General features: G+C 44.8%; 2 protein-coding genes across 2 annotated transcripts; one reads left to right on the forward strand and one right to left on the reverse strand.

Moving 5' to 3' along the window:
- The first annotated feature begins 244 nt into the window (after nucleotides 1-244).
- Nucleotides 245-8215, forward strand: LOC136675928 (uncharacterized). Its single transcript, XM_066652747.1, has 11 exons — nucleotides 245-335; nucleotides 859-1062; nucleotides 1598-1791; nucleotides 1924-1951; nucleotides 2085-2092; nucleotides 2300-2348; nucleotides 2601-2678; nucleotides 3096-3554; nucleotides 6390-6480; nucleotides 7760-7869; nucleotides 8139-8215. The coding sequence occupies exons 1-11, from the start codon at nucleotides 284-286 to the stop codon at nucleotides 8213-8215; spliced, it is 1350 nt and encodes a 449-aa protein (XP_066508844.1). The 5' UTR covers nucleotides 245-283.
- A 5293-nt stretch (nucleotides 8216-13508) lies between these two features.
- LOC136674352 (uncharacterized) lies at nucleotides 13509-21053 on the reverse strand. Its single transcript, XM_066650334.1, has 10 exons — nucleotides 20833-21053; nucleotides 20221-20323; nucleotides 19626-19772; nucleotides 19190-19335; nucleotides 18593-18729; nucleotides 18289-18382; nucleotides 17519-17851; nucleotides 17255-17429; nucleotides 16854-16975; nucleotides 13509-16462 (listed from the first exon to the last, which is right to left on the reverse strand). The coding sequence occupies exons 2-10, from the start codon at nucleotides 20303-20305 to the stop codon at nucleotides 16148-16150; spliced, it is 1554 nt and encodes a 517-aa protein (XP_066506431.1). The 5' UTR covers nucleotides 20306-20323; nucleotides 20833-21053; the 3' UTR covers nucleotides 13509-16147.
- Nucleotides 21054-23047: the final 1994 nt, after the last annotated feature.

Consider the following 23047-nt stretch of genomic DNA (forward strand, 5'->3'; position numbering starts at 1 on the left):
ACTTTATAACTACTTTAAAACCTGTACTAAATGTCAATAAAGTCCTTTTTGTTTATTATGGGCTGGATTTTTACTGTAAATATCCCTGTGTAAATAAATGTTACTGCCATAGTCCAGTGTTACAGCGAAAGCCATTCGGTTCTGTCTGTTTTTTGAGATGTTTCTGTTTCTTCCTCAGTTTCCTTAAGAAACCCCAGTGTGTGTCGTGTGTAAAACAGTGTTTCAACATCAGCAACCTCCCGGAGTTCCTCAGAAACACCACAGACCTGGTCTGGACTGTACAATGGAGAGGAGATCCTTGTGGCAGAGAATTATCAACACAGTTTCTCCCAGAGGTGAGCTGTGACTGTGACCTGTCTGACACTGATCTGGAGCTGAGAACAGAACAGTGTCCAACACCGAGCTCTGATCAACTCACTGTTTACAGCTCAGCTGTGTGTAAAAGACCCTCTGGTCACACACAGAGAACACACCTCTCTACATCACAACACACACTCACTCTTTATTTACTGAGACAGACACAAGGGGAAAGAACAGGGAAATAAATTGAGAACACTTTGTATTTTATAATTTCCACCACATTAACTCAGAGAGTAAATTACAGTGTGCTGGAGTTACACTATGTACTCGGTGGAGGACGTGGGTCTCACTCTTTTTCACCTGGGGTCCACACTTCTACACAGCAGCGTTCACCCAGGATCCAGTCGAGCCGCTCAGACGAGTTTATTCCTTCATTTGTGGGAAAGGAAATGTAGTAAGATGAAAGGTGGAGGGAGAATGACTAGTTTCTCGTGAGGAGCGAGGCTCTGTGAATGAATCATGTTCAGTTTCTCTCCTGTTCTGTTTTTTCTGTTGTAGAGAAAGTTAAATTCTTCTGTGCTGTGGAGGGAAAGACACTGAACTCTCATCTGGAATTCATAAAACATCTGAAAGAGGGTCCCTTCGATGTGGAGGAGGTGTTTAATGTGGAGGAGAGTGATTTTATTCTGTTCTTCTGCCCCATTGTGTCTCGAGCTGGAACTGATATTGAAGCAGCGCTGCAGAATCTTCAGAGATTATCAGGTACTGAGTTCTGTGATCAGTCTGTTCAGCCTCCGAGCCACCAGGGGGCTCCACGAGGACTCAGTCACTAGTAAATGTTTGTGTGCCAACATGTTTCCTCCTGTAAGTCTGAATGGTGCTGATGTCCCCAGAGTGTGGACTTGGAGGAGGACGGCAGGGCACAGGGCTCCGTTTGGGACGGGACTTTATCTGATTAAACAACTTCTACACTTTAAACTGAGGACACTGCAGGGTCCCGACAAGAAGAGCTCACACTGCCCTCGTTTACCAACAACTGCCCTGCCTCCCTGCTTCTTTAGGAGAGATCTTACTCTAAAAAACCCTGTGTCTGTCACTAAATACCTGCTCATGTTCCAGCCCCAGTCCCTGAAACATCTGGAACATCTGTTTATTTACCCTTTTATGCCACTGTCTTTATGTATTTGTGTGTTAAAGAGGATCTGTTTCTGCTCCAGATGATTTTAGCTGATTCTCTCCTGGTGTAAAGCTGTGCTGCTGATGAACATCTGTCCGTGTGTTTTATTCTTCGCTGTAGACACCAAGCCTGCAGTTCTCGTGGTGCTCCATCACTCGATCAACCCCTACATCACTCTCCCAGAGAGCAGCAGAAGTGTAAACAGAGAGAACACACTCACTGTGGACTGTGTGTTCCATGAGGACAGAGGATTACTGCAGTGTCCCAGGAATCAGGACGCAGTGAAGAAAGTCTCAGAGTGGATAAAACCTCTGGTATTTCACCCTTCAGTCAGATTTAACCTGTGAATTAGATTCAGAAACATATTCTCTCACACACCACAGCTGTTCTAGTCTTGAGTCACACAGTGTTTCCTCATTAAATCTGTTCCTCTGGTTTCTCTTCAGGCTAAAAAACAGGACACAGCACAGTGGAGTAAGTTCTGCTGTATTTTATAATGAAGACAGTTCTGTTTTATTCTAATATCAGTGAAACTGTTACAGTTCATCATTCTCTCTTTTCTTTTCTTTCCTCCACACCATCGCTCCTCCTCCTCCTCCTCCTGCAGATGACCCGGTGAGCGATTTATCTGCTGCTCTCGTACCCTACACTACAACACTGGACACTTACAGGACTGACCACTGTTAAACCCCACTGACCCCAGAACAGGCTTTAGACCCTGACCACAGAAAACACTGGACTTCAGTTCTCTTTAAACAAACTGAACTGAATTCTACTGAAACAGAATAATCAGGATTTACTGACTGCGTTATTGTTTTTCAGAAAGTGGAACGTAAACGGCTGAAGAGAGAAGTGGAGCATCTGAAAAGAGGTGAGTGTGACTTCTCTGTTAACGTCCTCCTCTGTCTCCCACTGCTCTCTCCACTCATTTATCCCCAACTCTTTTACCCAGTCTGAGTTACTGACCCCTCCACCGTCAGCTACGACTCCCCCGTCAGACCCTGCAGTGGGGCACTGTACAGTGACGACTGTGAGGGTCCAGAGCGGGGGGTTAGGAGTGGACAGGTGAATCAGATCAGATCCTAAACTGACCTCCACATCTGATTCTGTTCTTATTTTACAGAGATCAGACGCCTGACAGAGGAAAAGAGGAAGGAAATTAAAGCAGCTGTGAAAATGTTAGTTGCACTGAAGAAGGGAGGTGAGTAATTCTTTTCCTGAAGAGATTTAAAGTGTTTATCAGATTAAAACATTAATCGTATCGGTATAAATCTTCAGAATCAAACTCTCAGTTGTTTAAAGACGTGATGAAACCCTGAGGTCCCTCGTCTCCCTGTAATTCCTCAGTTCCTCATCAGTAACCCTTATGTCCAGTGATCAGACCCTCCCCCGGCTGCAGCTGGACCTGTCTCACTGCTGTTTCTGTCTCTCAGCTGTTTCCAGATGTAGCTCCTGGAACAATCCAGCGTTCAGGTTCATCCAGAAAAACAAAGCAGTTTATTTAGTGTGTGTTTATCTTTCCACAATGGATCAGCGTCAGACACCATCACAAACACAACGACGTACACAGAGACCCCCAGAAAAACACTGAATAAACCTGTGTGTGTTTCCTCTTTAGAGAGAAGCTTTGTCTTTGAGCTGAAACCAGTGCAGAGTGAAGACCCTGAGGAAGGGACTAGAGCAGGTGGAGAGAGCGCTCCGATCGGAGAGGAGGAGACACACACCGGAGAATCTACAGCATCTCAGCACGAAAATGGAGAACCGGAGGAAGCCCCACTCTCTTTAACTGAGAGAGAACCACTTTTTGAGTCAGGACCAAGAGGAGATCAGATTAAGATCATCCTCAAAGATATAAATCAGGAATTATGTGTTTCTCAATTTACACTATGGGCAATGCTGGAAAGAAAGGTGGAGGAGGGTAAGAAGGATGGACAGAATATGGAGAAGGGTAAGAAGGATGGACAGAATATGGAGGCGGGTAAGGTGGGTAAGAGGGAGGAACAGAAGGCAGAGGATGGTAAGAGGGAGGGACAGAAGGCGGAGGAGTGTAAGAGGGAGGGACAGAAGGCAGAGGAGGGTAAGAGGGAGGGACAGAAGGCAGAGGAGGGTAAGAGGGAGGGACAGAAGGCGGAGGAGTGTAAGAGGGAGGGACAGAAGGCGGAGGAGGGTAAGAGGGAGGGACACAAGGCGGAGGAGTGTAAGAGGGAGGGACAGAAGGCGGAGGAGGGTAAGAGGGAGGGACAGAAAGCGGAGGAGTGTAAGAGGGAGGGACAGAAGGTGGAGGAGTGTAAGAGGGAGGAACAGAAGGCGGAGGAGTGTAAGAGGGAGGGACAGAAGGCAGAGGAGGGTAAGAGGGAGGGACAGAAGGCGGAGGAGTGTAAGAGGGAGGGACAGAAGGCGGAGGAGGGTAAGAGGGAGAAACAGAAGGCGGAGGAGTGTAAGGGGGAGGAACAGAAGGCGGAGGAGGGTAAGAGGGAGGAACAGAAGGCGGAGGAGTGTAAGAGGGAGGAACAGAAGGCAGAGGAGGGTAAGAGGGAGAAACAGAAGGCGGAGGAGTGTAAGGGGGAGGAACAGAAGGCGGAGGAGGGTAAGAGGGAGGAACAGAAGGCGGAGGAGTGTAAGAGGGAGGAACAGAAGGCGGAGGAGGGTAAGAGGGAGGAACAGAAGGCGGAGGAGGGTAAGAGGGAGGGACAGAAGGCAGAGGAGGGTAAGAGGGAGAGACAGAAGGCAGAGGAAGGTAAGGGGGAGGAACAGAAGGCGGAGGAGGGTAAGAGGGAGGAACAGAAGGCGGAGGAGTGTAAGAGGGAGGAACAGAAGGCGGAGGAGTGTAAGAGGGAGGAACAGAAGGCGGAGGAGGGTAAGAGGGAGGGACAGAAGGCGGAGGAGGGTAAGAGGGAGGAACAGAAGGCGGAGGAGGGTAAGAGGGAGGGACAGAAGGCGGAGGAGGGTAAGAGGGAGGGACAGAAGGCGGAGGAGTGTAAGGGGGAGGAACAGAAGGCGGAGGAGGGTAAGAGGGAGGAACAGAAGGCGGAGGAGGGTAAGAGGGAGGAACAGAAGGCGGAGGAGTGTAAGAGGGAGGAACAGAAGGCGGAGGAGGGTAAGAGGGAGGGACAGAAGGCGGAGGAGGGTAAGAGGGAGGAACAGAATGCGGAGGAGGGTAAGAGGGAGGAACAGAATGCGGAGGAGGGTAAGAGGGAGGGACAGAAGGCGGAGGAGGGTAAGAGGGAGGGACAGAAGGCAGAGGAGGGTAAGAGGGAGGGACAGAAGGCGGAGGAGGGTAAGAGGGAGGGACAGAAGGCAGAGGAGGGTAAGCGGGAGGGACAGAAGGCGGAGGAGTGTAAGGGGGAGGAACAGAAGGCGGAGGAGGGTAAGAGGGAGGAACAGAAGGCGGAGGAGGGTAAGCGGGAGAGACAGAAGGCAGAGGAGGGTAAGAGGGAGGGACAGAAGGCGGAGGAGTGTAAGAGGGAGGAACAGAAGGCGGAGGAGTGTAAGAGGGAGGAACAGAAGGCGGAGGAGGGTAAGAGGGAGGGACAGAAGGTGGAGGAGTGTAAGAGGGAGGGACAGAAGGCCGAGGAGGGTAAGAGGGAGAAACAGAAGGTGGAGGAGGGTAAGAGGGAGGAACAGAAGGCGGAGGAGGGTAAGAGGGAGGGACAGAAGGCGGAGGAGGGTAAGAGGGAGGGACAGAAGGCGGAGGAGTGTAAGAGGGAGGGACAGAAGGCGGAGGAGTGTAAGAGGGAGGGACAGAAGGCGGAGGAGGGTAAGAGGGAGGGACAGAAGGCGGAGGAGGGTAAGAGGGAGGAACAGAAGGCGGAGGAGGGTAAGAGGGAGGGACAGAAGGCGGAGGAGTGTAAGAGGGAGGGACAGAAGGCGGAGGAGTGTAAGAGGGAGGGACAGAAGGCGGAGGAGTGTAAGGGGGAGGAACAGAAGGCGGAGGAGGGTAAGAGGGAGGAACAGAAGGCGGAGGAGGGTAAGCGGGAGAGACAGAAGGCAGAGGAGGGTAAGAGGGAGGGACAGAAGGCGGAGGAGTGTAAGAGGGAGGAACAGAAGGCGGAGGAGTGTAAGAGGGAGGAACAGAAGGCGGAGGAGGGTAAGAGGGAGGGACAGAAGGTGGAGGAGTGTAAGAGGGAGGGACAGAAGGCCGAGGAGGGTAAGAGGGAGAAACAGAAGGTGGAGGAGGGTAAGAGGGAGGAACAGAAGGCGGAGGAGGGTAAGAGGGAGGGACAGAAGGCGGAGGAGGGTAAGAGGGAGGGACAGAAGGCGGAGGAGTGTAAGAGGGAGGGACAGAAGGCGGAGGAGTGTAAGAGGGAGGGACAGAAGGCGGAGGAGGGTAAGAGGGAGGGACAGAAGGCGGAGGAGGGTAAGAGGGAGGAACAGAAGGCGGAGGAGGGTAAGAGGGAGGGACAGAAGGCGGAGGAGTGTAAGAGGGAGGGACAGAAGGCGGAGGAGTGTAAGAGGGAGGAACAGAAGGCGGAGGACGGTAAGAGGGAGGAACAGAAGGTGGAGGAGTGTAAGAGGGAGGAACAGAAGGTGGAGGACGGTAAGAGGGAGGAACAGAAGGTGGAGGAGGGTAAGAGGGAGGAACAGAAGGTGGAGGAGGGTAAGAGGGAGGAACAGAAGGTGGAGGAGGGTAAGAGGGATGGACAGAAAGCGGAGGAGTGTAAGAGGGAGGGACAGGTGAAGAATGCAGAGATGATTTTAGATACTGTAACTCTGGACAAAAGACAGGGATATGACACAATCCACACTCTGAGCGCTGGGGTCTTCCTCCGGGTCGGGTGGTGACCCCAGAGGGGTTTGTTTCTGTAATGAAGCATTGTCCAGGTCTCAGTGAGGGACATGAACATCGCTGCAGGACGAGCGAGAGTCCCGTGTGCTGTGTGTTCTGTGAATCTGGATGTTTATATCGTGTCAGGCTTTGATCACACTGACTGCTCAAAACTAGAGAACCATGAGAGTTTGCTACTCTCTCCCATCTCCTGGGGCACGGATTTAGTGTTTCAGAGGTCAGCATCTTTATTCCACTGTGAGGTGTCGTTTCCCGGACAGTCCCGGACAGTCCCAGAGCTGTGAGTTCAGTGAGAAACAGGAGCTAATCATTGAGTCTGTGATTTTCTCTGTGGGACGAGGGACACAGCAGATCTAGCCAGACATAAAATCACAGAGTAGCGTCTGTAAATGAAGGACTGACCCCAGAGACCTCACCATTTAACCCCCTCCTCGTAGATCTGTACGTTGTGTCTTTATCCTGCTCTGAGGAAAAACAGTCTGCACCGTTACAGTGGTGATAGTCACTTTAATTATTGTCCATAAAATAATCAAATAAACTTTATTAATAAATCAAATGGCGGCACAGTGGCGCAGCAGGTAGTGTCGAAGTCACACAGCTCCAGGGACCTGGAGGTTGTGGGTTCGTTTCCCGCTCCGGGTGACTGTCTGTGAGGAGTTGGCGTGTTCTCCCCGTGTCCGTGTGGGTTTCCTCCAGGTGCTCCGGTTTCCTCCCACAGTCCAAAAACACACGTTGCAGGTGGATTGGCGACTCAAAAAGTGTCCGTAGGTGTGAGTGAATGTATCTGTGTGTCTGTGTTGCCCTGTGAAGGACTGGCGCCCCCTCCAGGGTGTGTTCCTGCCTTGCGCCTAATGATTCCAGGTAGGCTCTGGACCCACCGTCACCCTGAATTGGATAAGCAGTTACAGATAATGAATGAATGAGTAAATCAAATGCTGAATAATGTTTACATATTTTTATTAATTAAACACTTGTTTTCACATCCTCAGAACTCCAGAATGTGTCAAATTAATTTTGTCAATGAAACATTTCAGTATAAATAGTCATTTCAGTTTTTCCTGATCATTTTTTTCTGCACCACTTGCACTAGACTCTGGAGTCCTGCAGGGGGCGGTAAGAGCAGCAGTGGTAGTGGTGAAAGGTGGGAGGGTGGTGGTGAGTGTTTGTGAAAAGCTGACACTTATACAGCTGTTGTTTACATCAGTTTACCGCTGTCCTGTTGACTGTAATGACTCTGATTAATTATTGTGGTCAGATTTTAAATTTCAAACATAGGGCATGAGGGCAGCAGGGGGCAGAGGAACACCCGCACTGCTTTAATCCTTCAACATTCACCCCTTCTGTTTACTTTCACCTCCTGTCGACTGCGTCTTCTTCTGTTACTGATTCTAAATGTGATTCTCATCCTCGGAACCCTCTCTGACTGCACCTCAGATCCATCCGCTCTGAAAGCAAACCTCACACAAACTCAGATTTTTAAAAATGGTGTTCTACAGGCTCAGTGCCATTCAGATCTCCCCAGAGAGGACTGACAGCTTCTGGACTGCCCTCTTTAAACTGAAAGTGAAGATATTTACTCCAGACGAAGTTGCTGAGATCAACTGGGGTAAGACTGTCTCTGTCTCTGCCTCTTTCTCTTTCTTATTGGGACGTCGAAGGGGTTGTTTCTGATAAAGTGGCCGCAGTACCTCTGAGACGGCCTGCAGTTCTTTGGCCCATTCCATGATTCTGAGCTCTGTGTCTGCGGCCGGCTCCGACTGGTTCTCTTTGGATTTCCAGCATGCAACTTTCTCCTGACGCTTTTCACATGAGCGGAACACCTGCACAAACAGACAGCATTGTGGGTAATGCCCTTTATCCTGGTATCTGCCCCAGCATCAGCCCGTAAATACCCCCCGCCTTACCTCCCCCAGGACCTGTCCTTGCCTCCTAGGAGCCTCTGCTTATTTTAGACTTTATTTACACTTCTCTCACTGAATTAGCTTTTTCTATATCACTTTAAACCATGTGTGTCTCTCCTGTGTCTCACCATTGCTCTACTTTCTTTCTCTATCTCTGTGCGCATGCGCGAGTGTGAGTGGAGGTGTGTGAGCGAGTGGTGTGTGAGTGAATTTGGCGGTTTGTTTGGTGAGCGAATTCTGAACTTTTCTATCTTTTTCTATCTTTGTTGGTTGTTCGTTAGTTTAGTTATTGTTCGTGTTTGTTAAAGTGTGTATTTGGGTTTAGCGCGGGGTGCGTGTGGTGCCGATGCCGGCGTTTTGGCCGGTCGCCATGACGGCGACAGAGAAAGCTTGTCTTCATCGACTTTCTCGCGAACACAGTAAAAATGGCCCCCGGGTGAGGTGTTCAGTGGATGAGTGCAGCTTGGCTGTGGCGGAGGTTGTTGGTCATAAAAGTGTCATGTCTGCTGCTAGAATGAACAGTGGAGTTGTGATCTTTTTGGATAGTCCTGAGAAGGTTAACACTATGGTCCAGAATGGTGTGGTTATTCAGGGCACATTTACACCTGTGCTGCCCCTCTCACAACCTGCTAAAAAGATCACTCTGTCTAACGTTCCACCGTTTATCACAGACGAGGCGCTGACTGCAGAGTTGGCCCGGTTCGGACAGATTGTGTCCGAGATTAGAATGATCCCACTAGTCCCCTTTACTGAGACACGTTGTCAGCTTCAGACGCCAGCTGTTCATGGTCTTAAAGGATGGTGTTGAAGAACTGAATGTGACTTTTAAATTTAGAATTGATGGTTTTGATTACACTATTTTTGCAACATTTGCCACGATGAATTGTTTTGGGTGTGGACAGGAAGGGCACTTAAGGCGTTCATGTCCCTTTGGGGCAGGTGAAAGCTCCTCTAGGGTATCTGGCCCTATTCCTGATGGGGCCGGTGCAGGGGCTGGGACTGGGTCTGAGCCCTCCAGAGAAGAGCCTGAGCCTACTGCGGGGGGTGGGGCTGAGCCTGGGCCTGTGCCTGTCGTTGAGGGTGAGACTGGGTCTGGGACTGGGCCTGAGCCTACCGTAGAGGGTGGGGCTGGATCTGGGACTGGGTCAGAGCCTACTGTAGAAGCTGGGGCTGGGACTGGGTCAGAGCATACCGTAGAGGGTGGGGCTGGGTCTGGGCCTGAGCCTACTGCAGAGGGTAGGACTGAGGCTAGACCAAGCAGTCCAAGGAAAAAAAAGACAGGTCACAGAACTATTAGTGCAGGGGAGAACCCTACCTCAGTTGCAAATACTGACGTTAGTTCTGGCAGTGGTTTGGTGGTCTCCGGGTGTACTGCGTTGCCTGATGATGTTGCGGCTAAAGATCAGGGGCGTGAGGAACCTAAAGCTGCTGCTAGTTTAGTTGTGGAAGGGGAGGCTATGGAAACAGACTCAGTATCGGAAGAGGCTGTGTTCAGAGTGCAGTCAGGAAAAAGGAAAATGAGGAGGGCTAAGGCAGGTGTTAAAAAGGGGAAAGTACAAAATGTGGAGGACTCTGGATCTGTGACTGGTTCTGCTCTGGATGACTCTGATGGTGATCTACCAGAAGCTTCGAGTCAAAGGAGTACGAGAAGTGTTTATGCGTTTAACAAGATATGGTCTTTTCTACATAAGACCAAGAATATGAAAGGGGTTGTTGTGGAAGAGTACTTTCCCGATCGTAAACTGTTCATTGACTCAGTGCAGACTTTTATGAGAGGGGATAGCGAAGATAAATTTACGGTACAGGAAATCTACAGACTTAAGAAACTGGTTAAAAAATTGAGAACAGAACTTCAAAAAGATGTTGGTTTTGAAACTTCATAGTTATTTTCTGCTTTTTATTTTGTTGCTGCTTGTCCTTGACCACCTTCCTCTTTTTATGAGTAGAGTTAAGATCGGCTCTCTGAACCTGAATGGGGCGCGGGACGTACAGAAAAGAGCTCTGTTATTTGATCTGATTAAACAGAAGGGCATGGATATTGTGCTTGTCCAGGAGACGCACAGTGACGGGGCTAATGAAGTTGACTGGAAGAAGGAATGGGAAGGGGAGGTTTATTTTAGCCACATGAGCTCGACCAGAGGTGGGGTGGCCGTTCCTTTTGCCAAGCATTTCTTGCCGGTCTCGTGTGAGGTTGAGCAGGTGATGGCAGGGAGGTGTATGTTTGTACGTGCTCAGTTTGAGCGGTTTAAGTTTGCCATTTTTAATATTTATGCTCCCACTTCTGGAGCTGAGAGGGTGTTTTTTCTTAACACTGTTAACACAGCTTTACAAACACTCAATTGTGATGACTATCTGATCATGGGGGGCGATTTTAACTGCACTGAGGATGATAATACGGACAGGAATCACACCGAACCTCACGCTGCATCTCAGCGTGCTCTTAGAGAGCTATTGTCTGCTCATGATTTTCTTGACGTGTGGAGAGCTTTTAATGAGAAAGTTCGACAGTATACATGGGCCTATGTGAGGGACGGTTATGTGGCGCTGGCCAGACTAGATCGGTTTTACTGCTTTAAACATCATCTTAATATATTTAAAGGGTGTGGGATTACGCCGGTCCATTTTTCAGACCGCAGTTTGGTTTTGTGTTCGTTTTCTATTGCAAACCTTAAGCCTAAAAGTGCTTACTGGCATTTTAACACCTCCCTGTTGTCAGATATGAATTTTAAAAAAGCTTTTACTGTTTTTTGGACTAGTTTTAGAACCCAAAAACAGTTCTTTCATAATCTGTGAGGGTGGTGGGATTATGGAAAAGTTGAAATTAAGCAGCTCTCCCAGCAGTATACTCTCAATGTTTCGCGGCATATTACTCGGAATATTAAAAAATTAGAAAGTGAAATTTTAGAAATTCAAAGGCAGATGAACTGCACTGGAGACCGGGATCATGCCCGGGTTCTGAAATCTAAAAGGGATGCTCTTGGTGATCTCCTGGGTGTCAGGGCACAGGGGGCTCTGGTTCGCTCTCGGTTCCAGAATCTAACACAGATGGATGCCCCATCAAAATTTTTTTTCAGTCTGGAAAGGAAGAATGGTCAGTGCCGGTTTATGCACTCCCTGCGTGCTGAAGATGGACAGGAGCTGACTGAACCCACTGAGATCTGTAAGCGGGCTGTACGTTTTTATGCTGAGCTGTACGAGAGTGAGCGTATAGACGATGGAGAACTGGCGGCAGGATTTTATGAAGGACTACGAAAGATCTCTACTTGCTCTAGTGACAAACTGGAACGACCACTGGGAGAGCAGGAGCTTCATGCTGCTTTGCAGGGCATGAAGGGTGGTACTGCCCCTGGTATAGATGGCCTACCGGTGGAATTTTATAAGGCCTATAAGGCCTTGACTGATGGTCTCTTGCCCCTAAGCTGCAGGAGGGCGGTGATCACCCTGCTGCCTAAGAAGGGTGACTTGCAGGACATTAAAAACTGGCGACCAGTGAGTCTTCTTTGCACGGACCTTAAAATTTTCTCCAAAGCTTTGGCTACCAGTCTGAGGGATGTGATGGGGCAGGTAATCCATCAGGACCAGACCTACTGTGTGCCTGGCAGGTCTATACATGACAATGTCTTTTTAATTAGAGATGTTTTAGCTGTTTTCAGAACTCAAGGGCTTGATGTCGGTCTCATATCTATAGACCAGGAAAAAGCTTTCGACAGAGTGGAACATCACCATCTGTGGCGCACACTTGAATTATTGGGTTTTGGACTGTCTTTTATCAATATGATAAGAGTACTATATAGAAACATTGAGAGTATGCTAAAAATTAACGGTGGATTGAGTGCTCCCTTTGGGGTCTGTCGGGGCATACGTCAGGGTTGTGCCTTGTCAGGGATGTTATACTCCCTGGCCATTGAGCCTCTGCTAAACAAGCTTCGATCTGAAATTGAAGGTATAGCGCTGGGACAGTTTCGCTATCAATTGTCAGCATACGCAGACGATGTGATTGTAATGGTAAGGGGGCAGAAAGACATCGGAAAACTTGTTTCTATTGTTCATGATTTTGGAGTAATTTCAGCTGCGAGGGTGAATTGGAACAAAAGCGAAGCTCTTGCAGTAGGACAGTGGACCGGGGGGCTGCCTTCTTTACCGGGTAATTTAGTCTGGAAAAGAGGGGGGATAAAATATCTTGGGGTTTTTATTGGGGATGACACTGTGCAGCAGAAAAACTGGGATGGTGTGATTGAGAAACTGATGGGACGGCTGTCGAGGTGGAAATGGATTCATGGACAACTATCTTTCAAGGGGAGGGTGTTGGTAGTTAACAACCTGGTGGCATCAGTGTTGTGGCACCGGTTGTCCTGTGTGGATCCTCCTTTGGGCTTATTGTCACGGATACAAGCGCTCCTCGTGGACTTTTTCTGGGACAGGCTCCATTGGGTTCCACAAGGTGTCCTTTACCTTCCCAGACAGGAAGGAGGGCAAGGCCTGGTGCACCTTGCTAGTAGGATGGCGACTTTCCGACTGCAGTTCCTGCAGAGACTTCTGGCTGGCCCAGCTGATCTAGTGTGGAGAGAAGTGGCTTGCACCATCCTGCGCAAGGTCGATGGACTCGGTTTGGACACTGCACTGTTTTTTACAGACTATAAAAGACTGCACCTTGCTGGATTACCTCTTTTTTATCGGGGGCTTTTTAAAATGTGGGGACTTTTTAAGAAGCACAGACTGGAGACTACTGCCTCTCTTTTTTGGCTGTTGGAAGAGCCAATAGTAAAAGGGGCTCGGTTGGACGTGTCTGGGGATGGTGTACCGGGCCTTGCTTTAATGCTCAGTAATTCTGGAACAGTGACATTGCGGGACCTGGTGGGTGTGTTAGGGCCAGACTTAAATGACATTCAGAATGTTGCCTCTGTACTGGGGCTGAGGTCACTCTGTCAAGCTGAAACGATCACTGACTTGTGGAAGGACAGGCTGTCTTTGGAGGAACTGTCATTGTTGGAAAAGTACAGTATACTGCAAAATCTTCGGTGTTAAATTAACACTCATAGTGTTAAAATTAACACTATCCCAGTGTTTATATAATTCTCACCAGTTCTGAGTTAAAATTACACTTTGAGTTGTGTTAATTTTTTAACTCTTTAATAGTGTTAAAATTTGACACAGTCATTGTTGTTTTTTTAACACTGGAATGTGTATTTTTAACACCAAAATGTGTTACTCCTTTTCACTATGAATGTCTATTTCTGACACTGTGTTGTTTTGTGATAATAAATTATTCTTATTAACTATGAGAACTGTGTTATTCAGTGCAGTTTTGTGACATGTGATGGTGCTTATGCATTGCACCCCCACCATGAATTTTTGCACTAAACCTGTAAAGTATTCTCGACACATGCATGACATACAAAAACATTAACAGAAAAAGTATATTTTAAAAAACACACAATCACTTAAACTACCATTGAACTGAACTCTTTATTCAGAAAATTATCCAAGCACCATGTGGAATGGCTATAACATGTGCAGTTACAAAGAAAATAAAGGTACAACATATAGGCTCTCATCTCCACCATAAGCATTTTGTAAGTCAAATGGCTTATAAATTACAAGACTGTCTGCTTTGATAACATTTTTCTCATCACTTTCAAATACTTTGAAGGCGTGAAAATGCTCACTGAAATGGTCAACCACCAGCTTGTCCACTAGGAAGTAGATAACACTGTTGACTAAAATGGTCTTCTGTATTCTGCAAAAGACAGGCATTTCATTTTCAATTTCACTGCAAATTATTAGTCCTGTCTTGTACTCTGTCCCACTGATTTTAACCCAGTTAGTAGAAAAGATGTCTTGTGGAACAATGGCATGAAATGCTCGGGCCAACAATTCTCTGTTGTCTTCCCTGACCACATTAAATGATTTCAAGGGCCCATACTCAATATGGTTTAAAGGTGATGTCTCCCAATAACACCCTATGGACATTTGATGCTTTATTGCAAGTGATTTGGTTATGTTCTTAAAATTTTTAAGAGTATTTTTAAAAACCCTATGTTTTGCTTCAAATCTCATGCTCCACATGTGAATTAGGGGCCCAATTTTTCTTATACAAGCTGGGTAGTGTATCATAAAGTGGTGTTTTGGGATTAGATTTCTATCTGGATACAACTGCTTGAACAAGTCATGATGCTCCATTATTAAATGCTTTAAATGTACAGTCATACCTTGTGTAAGAGATGGAGAGAATATGATGTTAATTATCTGCAGTAAAACCAGCAGCAATGTCCAATTCAAATTTCCTTCTGGCACAATGTCACCAAAAATCAAAGGAAGGTTTCTTACAAGACATAGTGTCTGAATGGAATTGAGACCTATATTATTGCCACTGCTGTCCAAGTTAATCCTTGTAGGACGATTTTTGCGCTCCAAGTACCCATAGTCAAAAGCATAAATTCTAGAACACAGATCAAGTTTTGACAAAAAGTTTTCAGAGAGATACTCCAACAGTAATTTCATCTCATACTGTGCCACCCCTTCAAGAATGTCATGCATTATGTCCAAAGAGAAATTTTGGCAAACATGAAAATACTGTAGGCTGTTAAGAGTGGAATTGTGCTTTAAACCAAACACAGGTAACTTCTGTGGGTCTGACTGCAACTTATTACAATGCATTTCAAAAAGCTCTTTTCCACGTAGGATTATCTTGGGGTCATCCTCACAGTAAACATTCTGGGCATCATCTTTTTCAATCAAACACAACCGACAGAAATAACGTCCATTAAAAGACTCTGTAAACCCCAAAATTGTGTGCATCCCTAAGTTATCCCCAGTTATCTGACATATAGTGCCATGGACTTTTTCATTAGAGAAGGGTAAATCAAGGCCATTGTTCTCTAGTGTTTTGATGTCATTAATCAGAGGACACAGAATAGGATCAAATCCATATTTCTTCATATCTTCTGTATGAAACAGTGCAACCAAATGTATGTTCATCACAGCAGAGTTAAATTTTGGTGGCAGATTTCTGAGGACAAAATAGAGAGCACCCAATTTGTGAACACCACGTTTTGAACCCAATGGGTTAGAGGTTTCAAAGTCGTCATAGAATATCTGAATTTGTAAAGAGGTTGGTTGTTTTGAGAACAATGGATGTGTCTTAAAATAACTTCCATCACAAAAGTCTTCGTATACGTCTTTTTTTGATACACAACACTCCCCAAGCAGTCTACAAACATCAGAATTGCGGCAAATGAATTTTATTGTTTCCAAAATTGGAATATACACAAAGGTGTCTTTCACAGGAACTTGATCATAAGTACCTGTATGTTTATTTCGCCTTGCATCAAATCGAACTCCTAACATTATCTCTACTGGCTCTACTAGCCCCCATTTCTCACTGAAATATTTTGTTCTTTTAGATTCAGTATTAAAACTATCAAATGGGTTTTCAAAATTCTCAAGATTTTCTTCCAGCCTAGATCTTACAGGATCATCTACAGGCACAACAGACAGTATTTCATGCTTTACTTGGGAGTGCAGTCCTGTTGCAAGTTCTTCCAAATCACTAACAATTGTTGAAACAACACTATTTGCCATACCACTTCCTTGGAGTTTCGCAACAATTGAAGAGCAGATATTTTTTGTATTTTCTTTGTAAAGAAACTGTCCATTGTCCTCAAAACATCCAGCTTCTATGTTCTGTGTGACCCCTATGCTACCAACCTCTACAGTATCTTCAAGACTCTGAAAATTAGCCTGAAATGTCTCAGAGTTTGCTTCATCAGCACTCTGAGAAAAATCCCTCTCATGAACACTTATTAAATGCTTCTTGAAACCAGAATATGTTGAAAATTGACGCCTACAACAATCTTGTGCACAAATCAACTTAAACCTGGTGCTAGGATAAAAACTGTGAACAATCCTTAAATGAGTTATCAAGGGCTGGGGGGCCAAATGTACAGCCTGACAAATGAAACACTTAAACATTTTTTTTAAAACTTAGTTCAAAAGTTTTGCCCGTAACTCACGAATTCGAGGAGACTCATCTGTTGTTGTAACATCAATGAGGTAAACTGTTGTCTGCACAAAAGTGTAGAGCTGCACCAGCGACTCATCATAAGACAGGTTGAACACATAGTGGGATTTAAACAGTTCATCAAAAGCACCCAACGAGCTGCTGGCTTGGCAGGGAATGAGCTGTTTGTCCACAACAATGTAAAAAGTATCAATTCTCTTCTGGGTGCGGCCAACTGCAAGGATATACGGTTGTTTACCCTCTCTTCCTCGCAAGTGTTCATCTATGCTACAGCATGACTGAAAAACAGAAAAAACAAACACCTTAAAGAGATATTTCAACTTCTTACTGATAGTGGTATTTGCTGCTTAATGCAACATGCTACAGTTTGATCACTCAACTGGTAGGCAGTTTCAGTAAAGCGTGAATAATAATCTTAACTTCTTAAAAGCACAGTGGGAAGAAGAGCTGACACGTTTTTAACTGTTTATTGCATGCCCATGACTCTAGGGTACCAGAAGTCCCTGCTGTTGAGAGATTGATGTACAGTTAACAATGTTAAAACTTTGATTGGCTCATTTGTTTTCGCAAATGTACATCACTGGGTAAAAAAATTGACTATGCATGTTGTTTCTTACTGAGTTAATGTGTGAAATATTCTCTCATGACAGTTTAACAGGTGAGACATACCTTGTGAAAGTGCACCATTTTGTCCACTGCATCACTAGGACTTATTTTGATTCTCTTTCGTCCAGCTGTTGGTGGCAAGAGATGAAGAAGGAGCAACAGAGACGCCATGTCACTGTCCCAGTCTATTAAGAAGAAAAAGAGAAATAGATGAATATCTTTTTGGAAGGCAGAAAGGAACTAGCACCAGCTAACTGAATATAATGGTTGCCCACGACTCTGGTTGTGTGTTCACATCCCCCTAGAGAGAGAGAGAGAGAGAGAGAGAGTGTGTGTGTGTGTGTGTGTGTGTGTGTGTGTGTGTGTGTGTGTGTGTGTGTGTGTTATAGATAGGTTAAATGCAGAAGACATTTTGTACAATGAAAAATTGCACATCATAAACCAAGCATGGTCATGTAGCTTACTGGTGTCATCATTACGTGCTAGTTTTTCAGCAGCATTTAGATGTTGTTGCAGCTCGGTTGACTGAGTCAGGCGTTTGGCCTCTTCAATAACCTTCGGCTTGAAAGCCGTGTCCCACTTCTCAAGCATCCTGGAGGCTGTTTCAGCACCAAACAGCAAAAGGAAGTCTTGATTCACCTGTAGAAACACACACAAACAACAGTTGTGTTAACTGCTATCTAACCAAATTAAAAACTGGACATAAATAACAGAAATGCATAACTCACAAGTCCTTTAATATCCAAAAAACGGGGGAATGTTTTTAAGACATCTGTGGTCCTCTGTGGGTCATGCACTAAGTCCTGGAGATGTTGAAAGGTTAACTTCATCTTCTGAAACACGCTTGCTTCATCAGGACAGTGAACAAGAAATGATATAGCCTCTCGGCAGGCATCTCCATCAACCTGCGGAGACACTGTGGCTGCTGATCTTCGCCGATTTGGTCCTTGTGCTTGAGGTGCTGTAATGGCTTTAGCTGGCTGATGAGATCTATTCCTGGACATTGTCTTCAGGCGCCATGCTAAATATCCTGTGCCTTTTTCCCCATCATAGAAGTGCTCCTGTTAAATTATTTTCCCCAAAAAAATTGTATTACTCAATACATATTACACAAAATTATAAATTTATAAAATCACTCATTGATCATACACAAAAGGCAGGTACAGAAGTGTGAATGAATGGAAATGGAGCTGCTAGAGATGAACAATTAGTGAAAGAACCAGAAAATCAGAGTCACAATTAGTAGGTTTGTAGTTTTTGACTTAATGGCATTAATTCAATACATTGATTGGCACTGGGTGCATTCTCATTGATGTGACTTGTCATGAAGGTGTAAAATAAATATTAAAACAGGCAAGTACCACATTCACTTGCCTGTGGTACTTTGGCATCCCATAAAATTATTGAAATTTTGCCCCTCTTTTAAAGTTACTTTAAAAAAGCTCTAGTCTGTGAAACTAGTGTTTTTTAGAATGTAAGACATAAAGAAAACACTTACATAACCCTTTGGAGAGAAAGGATCTTTAAGTGACGGAAATAGTGTAATGATCCCCAGGGCATACTTCTCTTTCTGTTTACGGGAAGGAATCCTCCTTTAGAGCAAAAACAATATATAACCATACAATTTTATTGACTATTGGGTTCAATAATTGTTCTGACCAATCTGTTCTGAAAAATTGTTACATTTATTCTTAAAATATTTCTACTCAGTTTGAAACTTTTACAACTAACTTTATAAAAAAAAAAAAAAAAAAAAAAAAAAAAAAAAAAAAAAAAAAAAAACCTACACACAAAACACTTACCCATGCATCTCAGTCATATGGCTAGCCAGTATGTTGACAAGCTGCCTCCGGGTGCGGTGCTTCAGTGATTTGTCTGATTTGTACTCCTCAAGAACATCCTGACCTCCAGGTTTATTAAGCAAGGCATTCTCTACCATCTACTCACATGAGAAAAACAGTTAACTGTATATTTCAAATTAAGGCTGTAATATGGACACCATACCAAAACTTGCACATTCAGCCTAAAGATATGGTCACACTATGCTTCTGTCAATGAATTGTTGCAAGCAAATTTACTTTCATAACAGGATTCATCACAACATTTCAGTGACTTAGGGAGGAAATATATTTAATGTTTTTACTAATTTTTGTTTTTATTGTTTATGGTTGGCAAGTTAGAAAGTGACAATTCTGCAAGCCAACACAAACAACAAATGTCTAGTGATTGCAGATGTAGGGTAAAATTAAGGGTAAAAGAGTAAGAAAAGTGATCTTTCTTTTTCCTCACTCCTAACATATTCACTGTGGCATTCACCATTTGAAATCTCAAAATAGTCAAATTTAATTTGAAACATCCTGATGCTTTGCAGAGTCCAAAATTATAAACTGCTCAGATACCTCTTTTGCAGCTTCTGATTCAGTAACCTCTGTGGTAGACCTGGTTCTATTTCTGTATCTTTGGCTGAGGAAGTCACTGTCACTTGAAAAAGATGACTGGGTATCCGTGAGAGAAGATGGTGTTGAATGATCTAAAGGAGAAAAATCTTTAAAAAGAAAGAGGAGATGGGGGATAAACCTTAATTATCTAATATATATATATATAAATAAAAGCATGGGACAATCATACCCACAACCATATTTGAAACTGTACTGGCTAAGGGATGTTGGGGTGGCTTCCTAGACCAGGATCAAGCCTAGTCCTGGACTACACAGCATTCTGATTTTTAATTGAAAGGAGGCAATAGTCCAGGGCTAGGATTAATCCCTGTCTGGGAAACCAACCCACTGAGTTATCTTTTGCTTAAGTGTATTCATTACAAAAGATAAAACTTACCTTCATCTGAAACACTGTCACGTACTGTGAAGCATAAATCAGGATTGGCCTCTATCAGCTCAAGAAAGACATCTTCCTCCACTGCTGTGTCAGTTTCATCAAAAATGTAAAGTCCAGCTGCATCAGGAATCCCAAACTTGTTTTTGACTAAAGGATGTACAACAAGACACCAGATAAGCAGGTTTAAAACTGTACGAATATACAAACAAAACTAACATTTATATGCAAGCAGAGCACTAAAAGTGCCAACAGTCATCAATTTTAAAACTAAAATAAATGACACAAAAAGTGTGGAATTTCTTATGCTAAATAACCAAGAGAAGCAAGTTAAATTTGGAAGATGAAAACTGTTATCACAAAGTAACAGCAGGAAAATTCACTTTCAGTGCTTCCTTGTATTTTACTGTCAACAGGCTTGCAACAGGAAGCTTACAAGTGACTAATGTTGGTAATGCGATTTAACAGACACCAGCAACTTGCTTAAATTAATGAATGCCTTTAATAACATTACAATAAATTATACACAGTACAGAAAATCTGATCTTGAAATAACTATACCACATAAAAACTTGGGTTACACAAGATAGCTACTCACCTTCACTAATAAAGTCCAAATAGGTGAATCCTGCCTGCAATCGAATGTACTTCTTGGTACTTTGGTATTTTACCTTTAGCAACATACTGACATATTACAGGACCTGCACACAGTGGAGAAAACTTAACTTCATCCAAACAGACAACGTATTTAATAACTTTAAAAAACCTACAAAAAACAAACAAAAACAACTATTTTACACGCTAAAAAAGGCGCGCTCTGTGGGCATTAGCGGCAGTGTTAGCAGGCCGCTAAACAGCAGTTGCAATAGAAAAAAGGCGCGCTCTGTGGGCACTAGCGGCAGTGTTAGCAAGCCGCTAGCAAACAGTTATAGAAAAAAGTGCGCCCTGTGCGCCTTAGCGGTAATATTAGCAGGCCGCTAACCAAAACGTAGTTATAATATAAAAAGACGCTCTGTGGGGATTAGCGGCAGTGTTTGCAGGCCGCTAACAAGCGGTTACAATTGAAAAAGGCTAGCCAATACGCAGCAGTTAAAAAAGGTTCGATTTTAACGGCACATATAGTAATACAAAGCTTCACACCACAATAGATATTAACACAATTTTATATAACGAATAACGGCATGTTTTAGTAGATATATTGGGTTCTTACCTGTTGAAATTGTATATTTCCGAAACTGGATCTTCTCAACCGTCACCGAGAGCTCCAGAAAAGGCGGTCGTTAAAACCGGATGTAGAAATAACTCAGTCAGGAGTGTATGCACTCAACTCGCTTAAAGAGCACCACCCCCAGAGCTCTTTTAGCACCGCAAATGTAAAAACAACACCCAAATCAACACCCATTAACTCGAAATAATTTTCACTGGAAAATTAACTCCAAGTCACACTACAGATTTTGCTGTGTACTGGGAGTATAATGCCAAAGAAGGGGGACCTTTTCCCACGTACTGCTCTTACTCCTGATTTAGATGGAGTGTTGGGCCCTTTGTTAGAGCTCTCGGGCCTGCAGGACGTGGACCTTCACACTGTGTCAGGCCGTGTTTTATATGAATGCTGTGTTAAAGTGTTGAATAAAACAGTACTGAATGGACGGCCTGACACGGTGTGGAGGGACAAGCTGGGGGTAGGGACGGAAAGGCAGCCTGTCTGAAGGGTATTGTATAAACAACCGCTAACAAAGAGGTCTGGGGATCTCCAGTGGAGGATCCTACATGGGGTCATAGCGGTGAACTCTTTTGTGTCTGTGATAAATCCTGAAGTCAGTGATAGGTGTGTTTTTTGTGGTCTCAGAGAGACCATCTTTCACTGTTTTTTAGACTGTTCAAGGCTTAAGTCCCTTTTTCTCACACTTGAGTTTTTATTTTTGAAATGTGGGGAAATTTTTAACTCTTGTGCTTTTATTTTTGGGGCTGGTTATCGACAAAAAGACAGTGTTAAGTGGCAGCTGCTTAATTTCATAGTGGGTCAGGCAAAACTGGCGATCTATAGCTCCAGGAGGAATAAAATGGAGGACAGATCTGGTCAGGAGGTTTTGCCTCTGTTCTTGTCCCTGGTAAAGTCCAGAATTTTCTTTGAATTTGGGTTTTACAAAACTTTGAACAACATTGAAGGTTTTGAGCTGGAATGGTGTTGCAATGATCTCCTGTGCAGGGTTGAGGAGGGAGAACTGATATTCGCAAGCCCTTTGAGTTGAATGTTTAATTGATACTGTGTTTTTGTCTGTGATGTCGTACTGTGTTTGTTTACTGTTCTATGTTTTTTTTATTTTTTTTTTTTATGGATGATTGAATAAATGTTATGTTTTAAAAATAAAAAAAATCTCTCTCTCTACTGTCTCTCACGTTTGCTCTACTGTCTCTCTCTCTCTCTCTGCGCATGCGTGGCCGTGCCAGAGTGAGCGGAGTGCGGTTTGTGAGAGCGACCGGATCTTTTTCGGTTTATTTACGTTTTCCAATTCTTTTTTCACCAGTTTTTTGTCTTTAGTGTGTTTGTTTGTTGTTTGAGCACAGAGGGGTGAGGGGTTTTTCTCTAAGCCTCGGCCGGGTGGGGGTATGGGGTGGATGGGCCTAGAGGAACTTTCTCGCCGGAATGGCGTCAAAGTGCTGGTCGGAGTGGAGTGCTCGGTGGAGGAGTGTAGTTTAGCGGTGGGGGCGGTGGTGGGATATGACGCTATTCATTTGGCCTCTAGAATGAATGGGCCATCGTGATGTTTTTGGATGAGGTAGAGAAGGTGAACGCACTGGTAGAAAAGGGTATTGTTCTGAAAGACACACACACAGCGGTGAGGAAAGTTATCATTAGCAACGTCCCCCCGTTTATTAAAGACGATATGTTACTGCGTGAGCTCTCCCGACACGGTCAGATTGTTTCTACTATTTATAAAATCCCTTTGGGCTGTAAATCTCTGTTGCTGCAGCATGTCGTCTCGTTCAGGAGGAGGGTGTTTATGGTGTTAAAAAATAATGATGAGGATTTAAATTTGGCCATAAAGTTTAGAATTGATAACTTTGACTATGTAGTTTATGCCACGACTGCTACTATGAAGTGTTTTGGATGTGATTTAGAGGGACATTTGGTGAGATCATGTCCGAATAAGGCCGCAGAGCCTCAGCTCGGACCGAGTCACGCCGAAACAGCTCCCGCCGGCGGGAATCAGCCGGAGGCCTCGGCTGAAGGAGAGGTGGTAGACGCGGATGGGCTCGGGGCGAATGATAGAGAAGGACACAGTGGTCGTGAGGGTGAAGGGAATGGGGATCAGGAGCAGACGGACAGTCAGGAGGTCACTGAGGAACAGGGGGATGTAGGGGCAGAGCAGGTAACTGAAATGGAGGTGGAAGAACAGGTGCTGAGTGAGGAGGCGAAGGAG

The sequence above is a fragment of the Hoplias malabaricus genome, chromosome 2, assembly GCF_029633855.1.
Source record: "Hoplias malabaricus isolate fHopMal1 chromosome 2, fHopMal1.hap1, whole genome shotgun sequence".
Classification (NCBI taxonomy): domain Eukaryota; kingdom Metazoa; phylum Chordata; class Actinopteri; order Characiformes; family Erythrinidae; genus Hoplias; species Hoplias malabaricus.